This window comes from Myotis yumanensis, unplaced genomic scaffold, assembly GCF_028538775.1.
Source record: "Myotis yumanensis isolate MYYU_CA2020_CCGP unplaced genomic scaffold, mMyoYum1.0.hap1 SCAF_5, whole genome shotgun sequence".
In the NCBI taxonomy this organism is placed as follows: Eukaryota; Metazoa; Chordata; class Mammalia; order Chiroptera; family Vespertilionidae; genus Myotis; species Myotis yumanensis.
In genome coordinates this window covers 88010636-88018475 of record NW_027223756.1, presented here as the reverse complement: position 1 = coordinate 88018475, position 7840 = coordinate 88010636, and the positions used below count along the sequence as shown (strand labels likewise).

Sequence of the window (7840 nt, the reverse complement as noted above, 5' to 3'; positions counted from 1 at the left end):
CTGAGTTTATAAATAAAGAACCAAAGGCCTAAAAGTTTTCTTTCTTGTCATGAGGGAATACACTCAAGAGGCAAGTATAAACTTGTGTATGCAGAATCTGAACTACTGAGTCTAACACTTGACCCCTAATGTCTCACGTGATATATGGGAGGGCTCTTGGTAAAAAGACCTGAAAATACCTACATCTAAGTCTAACACTGGCCCACAACATTGATACTCAAAGTGGTACACAGACCAGGACATGTAGCATTAATATTAACTGAGAAATAATTACAAATACAGCACCTCTGGGTAAAAGGGTTAAAGAGAATAAAACGGGGCAGAGAAACACTTATTGTGCTTAGCAGATATCTTACAGGAAGCTTACAACTTTGAGCAACCTTGCAACCTAGAGGGCCCAGATAACCACTAACCGTCTGACGCTGGGAGGAACCAAGGACAGACGGGACCCTTATGTCAGCAGAGCGGCTTACAGCCAGAAAAAATTAATAAAAACCTATCTCTCCATGCTCTCTTCACTGATGCCTTTCTCAGTCTCAGTCCAACTGCACCCAGGTACCTGAAATAGCAAACTCTTTTCATACGTTATGGCCTCATGGCATAGGTGGGCCACCCCGGCCCACTCCGAACCTTTCACTGGGTCCACCATGTAGCTGTCAAATCAGACTCCACTATTGAACAAGATCGCCAAATGACTCATTTACACATTGATGATAGAGAAATTATCACCTAGAATGTTGTTTATCAATATCCCACTATTAACATGTGTTCTAGATAATTCTTTGTAGTGGAAATGTTGAGTAGCATCCCTGGCTTTTGAACCATTCAGTGGCAGTAACATTTTTCCATTTGTGATGACCAAAAATTTCTCCAGGCAATGCCAAATGTCCCTGCAGGTTAAACCACCCCTGTTTGAAAAGCCCTGGCCTAGAACATGAGAACTAGAAAAAAATTAATGGAGGTCCGATAACAGTTCATCCCTTACTCAGTCTGTCATTTTGGCCAGATCACTTCACCTTCTGAACAACATTTCTCAAATGTAGAATGAGGTATATAATAGTATGAGTTTTAACAAATGGAGTTTTGTAGAAATTAAATGAGATAATCTATGTAAGACTCTAAGCTTGGTTCATAGTGCACAAAAACTTCTAAGTATATAATATTATTAACCAACATTTCATAAATGAAGTGCTAAATAACAGCTCTTAAGCTCCAAAGTCCATGGTTTTATAACAAAGGAACACTCCTCTATCTCTTATTGAAGAGGATAATAACAACTTCCTAGAGTCCCAGTTGCTCCTAGCCACAAGTGAAAAATTTGGAGTTTCACAAGACGTAGTCTGATAGGCTACTCAGTCTTAGATGTAGAGAAAACATTAACCCAAGGTTGGTATATGATGCAAGGATATTAAAACTCCGGAAGGCAGGGGAGTTTACAGAGAAGGAGTAAAAAAACTGGATTCACTTGACTTCTAATTCGGCCTCTTGGGAGGAGAAATAGCAGGAGTAATTTCCTCTGTGTCAAGACCAGTGTCTCTCAGGGAAGTAATGTGCTCAGAGGAGGGAGTAACAATGGAAACAGTGCCTAATGAGCAGAAAAGAGGAGTCGTATATATCTCCTCTAATGTAGTCTCTCAGGATGGCCCTTCTTGAGCTGGACAAGACATGGGTGTTGCTTTTGGATTCTTATGTCTGGTGCAGGAACTGATGCTTCCCTCCTTCCTGTTGTTCTGTCTGGGAACAGAGCTTCAGTCTCCACCATCAACCATCCAGAATACAGATTTGCACACAGAGATCTCCTTCCCAAAAACCCCACCCAGGTGAGTCAGAAGGCCCGTTAGGTACTTCACAAAATGTTCAGTGATATTGGAAATGGAGAACTTTTACCTGAGGTCACCAGAGAGGCAAACCAATCTAGTATCAAGTCAAAAAATTATCATGTTTGTTTGGTAAGTAGACTCATTATTTGTAATAAATTTATTTAACATGTGAAAAAAAGAGAAGTGTCTTTTGGACTCAAGTACGTTGTTATAGTTAAGTGATGGTAAAGGAAGTTCAATTGAAAGAGAACTAACAGGGAATGGGAGTATAAAGGGGTTTCAGTAGAATTAGAACATATCTGAGTTTTGCAGTGAAGAGGAGCCGTAAAATAGAGAATTAAGTTTGAAGGCCTGTGCAGTGAACTGAGGGCATTTCTTTCAGTGTTTAAGATGGAATGTATTTGAGCATGCTCCGTTTTTATTAGAAATACTCAGACCAAAGGGGATAGATAAATATTACTTTGCAACACTTCTTGAGACATATAATTCACAACACTGTTTCACATGTTGGCTATTCATATGAAAATTTGCATTTAATATGCAAAAAGACTATGCTGATGAGCTTTGTAATTATTCTATTACCTAGAGGTGGGAAAGCAATAGAGACATTGGAGGAGCTGAAGAAAAAATTAGGCCTCAGCTCATGACCTTTAATAACTACTCATTTACTAACAGGAAGAAACTATACTAAGCTTTTTATATAGTAACTAAACCTGTCAACCACTCCAGGCAAAGGAAATTTCCACTATTTCAATGAGTAAGTTAAAATCTAGAATGATTCAGTTGGCTTTTCATGGACAAACGCTAATATATGGTAGATCTGAGATTCAAAAGCAGTTTTCTGATTCCAACAGTTTTGCATTTGATATCATTTAGAAAGTCTTTAATCATTTCATCATTAAATATCTACTGCTATTGTTATATGTTGTACATTTCTGTTGTAAATCGTGCATTTATTCCCTTTGCTCACTTTTCTAGTGGGATGTTAAATCAGTATGGCATCTTCACATTGTAAGATATCATTCCTTTCTCCTGAGAATTCATTGTTTTTGCTGCTTTATTAATTATTCTGGGCATAATGGGGACATAATAACTGAAATTTGAATGCTGCCAGAATCAAGGAAGCTTACTCCTCATCACAAACTCTCAAGAACCACCTGAGCATTTTATTTATTTTTTAATCTTTATTGTCGAAAGTATTACATAGGTCCTTCTTTTCCCCCCTTTAACCTCTCCCCACCCCAGGCCCTCATCACCCCATTGTCTGTATACACAGGTTAGGCATATAGGCATTCCAGTTCATTGGTTAATCTCTTCCCACCCACCTTCCCCTGTCTTCCCTCCGAGGTTCAACAGTCTGTCCATGCTTCTGTGACTCAGGGTCTATTTTTGATGATCAGTTTATTTGGTTCATTAGATTCCATGTATGAGTGAGATCATGTGATACTTATCTTTTCTGACTGGCTAATTTCACTCAGCATAATACTCTCCAGGTCCAACCATCCTGTTGCAAATGGTAAGAGTTCTTTCTTTTTTATTGCCATGTAGTTTTTCATTGTGTTAATGTACTACAGTTTTTTTTATCCACTCATCTGTTGATGGGCACTTAGGATGTATCCATGTCTTAGCTATTATAAATTGCACTGCTGTGAACATAGGGGTGCATATATTCTTTCTGATGAGTATTTCAGGTTTCTTAGGATATATTCCTAGAAGTGGGGTTACTGAGTCAAATGGGAGTTCCATTTTTAATTTTTTGAGGAAACTCCATACTGTTTTCCACAGTGGCTGCACCAGCCTGCATGCCCACCTGCAGTGCACTAGGATTGAGCATTTGAGATCTTTTTTCCTAACACATGGTTACAACTTTCCCCTCTCTGCGTTTGAGGTGCTTTTTATGTTTTCTTAAATCAAGGACTGCAAATAGTCATCTGCGTACAGAACCCATGTTTACATGATCATGGGAGATTTACCAACTGAATTTGATACTATTTTCACATTCTTCATGGTAAAAATAATCTGATGTTGACATCTTCCTTGGATCAGTTCTTTCCTAATTATTGTGGCTGGAGTAGGTAGATCCTTGTAGTAACATGACCCTAGCAGGTCAGAGTGCACTGTGAGGGTCTGTTTGTGTGTGTGTGTGTGTGTGTGTGTGTGTTGGTTGTTTTGTGCTTCTATATTTTGGGGGGCATGAACAGTTGAAGGGCAGCAGTACCTGAGCCCATACACTGTAAATGTGACCCTTAAAATAAAGGTGCCAGAATGTGAGGAAACAGATGAAATTGAAGGGTCATTTCAACTGAAAGGATTTTTTTTGGAAACAAAATAGATACATTGAAGGGAACAACAAGTAATGGAGGGCTGCCTTGTGTCTTAAAGTTTGAGCAACAGCAAAGAGGCCACCTCATTCCTCAACTTTCTCTGACCTCTTCTTTCATCCCTCTTGCTCACACCCCTCTACGCACTGGCTCCTTTTGGAGACTTAAATATCTGAGACTGTGTCATTTTCATGGTCTTTGCTTGGCTCTTTCACCAACAGGGCACACACTTCCCCAGATATCTTTGTGTCTTTCTCTCTGTCTTCCTTGAGGTCTTTGTTCAAATGTCACCTTGTTTGTAGGGCTTTCTGAACTCCCAGTAAACAAAATAACACCCTCACCCACTCTTTCTTGTAACTATTTTTTTCTTCTCAGCACCTTTCTCAATCTGACATGACTTGTTTTATTGTACATATGTTTTCACCATCATTATATTCTGGGCTTTTGTTTCCCAGTATCCTCTACCCTCTGCCTAGTGATGGTCAGTACTCAACATATATTCCTAAAGTACAGCGAAGCAATTATCATTAAAACGGTGCATTGCATGACCTCCTGGGGAAAAGGTCTATGTGGGATAGAAATCTTAATGAAAGATGTCAGGGGAGATCCATAAAGATGACCAGATCCATTCAAAATGCATATATTGATTCTTGCCATGGCCAGTTTTGCCCAGTGGTTAAAGCATCAGCCCACTTTAGGGTCTCGAGTTCAATTCCGGTTAAGAGCACACACCATGGTTGCAGGCTCGATGCCTGGCCCTAGTAGGGCTGTGTATGGGAGGCATCAATGAATGTGTCTTTCTTTCATCAATGTTTCTCTGTCTCTCTCCCCCACCTCCCTCCCTTCCACTCTCTCTAAAAAAACCAATGGAAAAAATATCCTCAGATGATTTTTTTAAAAAGGTATATTAATCATGATGACAAAATACATATGGTAGTATTTCAACTGTTACTAAGACTGTTTCGTGTAAAAATTAATCATATAATATTTTTGTTCTTAGTCATCACCTCCACCACATGGTACAAGGCAATACCTCAATTTCAGAATTTATTCTCCTGGGAGTTTCGGAGGAACCAGTACTGCAGCCCCTCATATTTGGGCTTTTCCTCTCCATGTACCTGACCACTGTATTGGGAAACCTGCCCATCATCCTGGCCGTCAGCTCAGACTCCCACCTCCACACGCCCATGTACTTCTTCCTCGCCAACCTGTCCTTGGTAGACATCGGTTTCACTTCCACCACCATCCCAAAGATGCTGGTAAATATACAGACACAGAAGAAAGTCATAACCTATGAAGGCTGCATCACACAGACTTATTTTTTCGTACTCTTTGCAGTGTTGGACGAATTGCTCCTGACCGTGATGGCCTATGACAGGTATGTGGCCATCTGCCACCCCCTGCACTACACAGTCATCATGAACCCTCGGCTCTGTGGACTGCTGGTTCTGGTGTCCTGGATCATGAGTGCCCTCTATGCCTTGTTACAAAGCTTAATGGTGTCAGGACTATCCTTCTGTGCATACTTGGAAATCCCTCACTTTTTCTGTGAACTCAATCAGATGGTCCAACTTGCCTGTTCTGACACCTTTCTTAATAACATGGTGATGTATTTTGGAGTTGTGTTGCTGGGTGGTGGTCCCCTTGCTGGGATCCTTTACTCTTACTCTAAGATAGTGTCCTCCATACGAGGAATCTCATCAGCTCAGGGGAAGTATAAAGCATTTTCTACGTGTGCATCTCACCTCTCAGTTGTCTCCTTATTTTATTGTGCAAGCCTAGGAGTGTATCTCAGCTCTGCTGCTACCCAAAGCTCACACTCAAGTGCAACAGCCTCAGTGATGTATGCCGTGGTCACACCCATGCTCAACCCTTTCATTTACAGTCTGAAGAACAAAGACATAAAGGAGGCTCTGAAAAGATTTGTTGGGATGACAGGCATAAAAGGTCCAGTTGTCCTAGGGATGAGGAAGTGCCCATGATTACAGGGATCCAAGTCTTAGAGTCAGAAGTTGCTATTCTTTGGTTAGCATGTGGTTGTAGAACTTGCTTTTTTATTTTTTGTCTGGAATTTCTATTTGTCATTTTCAACTTCTCTATACAATTTAAGTAAGCACTTTAAATATGTTTTTATTGATTTTAGAGAGAAAAGAAGGGAGAGGGATAGAGAGACAGAGAAATTGATGAGAGAGAAATATTGATTGGCTGTCTCCTGCATGCTCCCTACTGTAGGTCAAGCCCACAATCCTGAACCAGGAATCACTGGTGACCTTTTGTTTCATGGGTCAATGATCAACCACTGAGCCACATCAGTTGGGCATAAGCAACTGCTTTATTAAGCTTTTTGCTCTGTTTATGAACTGTTTTCCCCTGTGTCTTTGTTCCTACTTTTACAGTTTCCCCAACCTTACTCAGAAATACTTAGAAATTCCAGTTCATTTCATGGGCAACAGAGATTTCTTTAGACACAGACAACAGCATGACATTTATCAGAAGGATGGAGGTGGGGTACTAGAAAGTAAAGCGTGTCAAATATGTGGTTACAAGATGATTTGACTGTGGTTGGTGGATACACAATGCAATATACAGATCGTGTATCATAGAAATATACACTTAAAATCTATATGGTCTTGTTAACCAATGTCGATGATGTTTCCTAGTTTAATTATGATGTGTCTTGATGTCAGTCTTTTGGGGTTCATATTGTTTAGGACTCTGTGTGCTTCTTGGATTTGTGTGACTTTTTCCCCAAAATCAGGGAAGTTTTATGTCATTATTTCTTCAAATAGGTTTTCTATTCCTTGCTCATCTTCCTCTCCTTCTGGCACCCCTATTATGTGGATGTTGTTTCATTTCATGTTGTCCCAAAGCTCCCTTAGGCTCTTCTCCTGCTTTTTAAGGTGTTTTTTTTTTTCCAGTTGCTGCGCTGCTTGGGTGTTTGTTTGTTTTCTATCTTGTCTTCTAACTCGCTGATGCAGTCTTTAGCTTCTTCTAGTTTACTATTGAAACTTTCCATTGTAGCTATGTCATTCTTCATTTTCTCTTGATTCTTACACATGTTTTTGAATTTTTCTTCCACCCTTTTCAGCATCCTTATAACCATTGCTCAGAATTTTTTTCTCTGACAAATTTAATTTATTTCCTTTTCTGGTGATTCCTCCTTTTCTTTCCTATAGGGGTTGATTTTTTGCTTCCCCATTTTAATGTTTCTTTGTGATTGTTTCTATGTATTAGGTTAAACTGCTATGCCACCTAGATTTTTTTAGTTTGTCTTATATAGTAATGTTTTGTGGGATCCATGGTGCAATCTCTCAGGTCTTATTAACTGGGTTGTCTAGGGATACCCCCTACTTGGGATATTTGGGTTCTCCTGGTATAATTGGGTCTTGAGTGTTATTGTCCAATTCATGGATCAAGCCTCCTCTCAGGGTGCTCTCTATCACGTTGACCAAACAACACAAAATACAACTCAACAAGACACAACACAAAGGGAAGAAAACATGAATGGACTCATGACTCCAACAACCAAAAAAAAGTGACCACCAGAGAAAAAAGAATTGGGAGGGAGAAAAAAGAACAAAAATGATATTAAGAAAGGAAAAAAAGGGTAAGAGAGAGAAGAAAAAAGAAAGAAAGAAATATGAGGAGAAAACACCACAAAACAAACAGATGAACCAAAAAATGCAAATAATACCCAGA

The 7840-nt window shown here is 39.6% G+C and overlaps 1 protein-coding gene across 1 annotated transcript; it reads left to right on the top strand.

Annotated features, from left to right (window-relative positions):
* The first annotated feature begins 5157 nt into the window (after positions 1–5157).
* Positions 5158–6123, top strand: LOC139009901 (olfactory receptor-like protein OLF4). Its single transcript, XM_070414018.1, has one exon. It carries the CDS (start codon positions 5158–5160, stop codon positions 6121–6123), a length of 966 nt encoding a protein of 321 aa, XP_070270119.1.
* The last annotated feature ends 1717 nt before the right edge of the window (positions 6124–7840 follow it).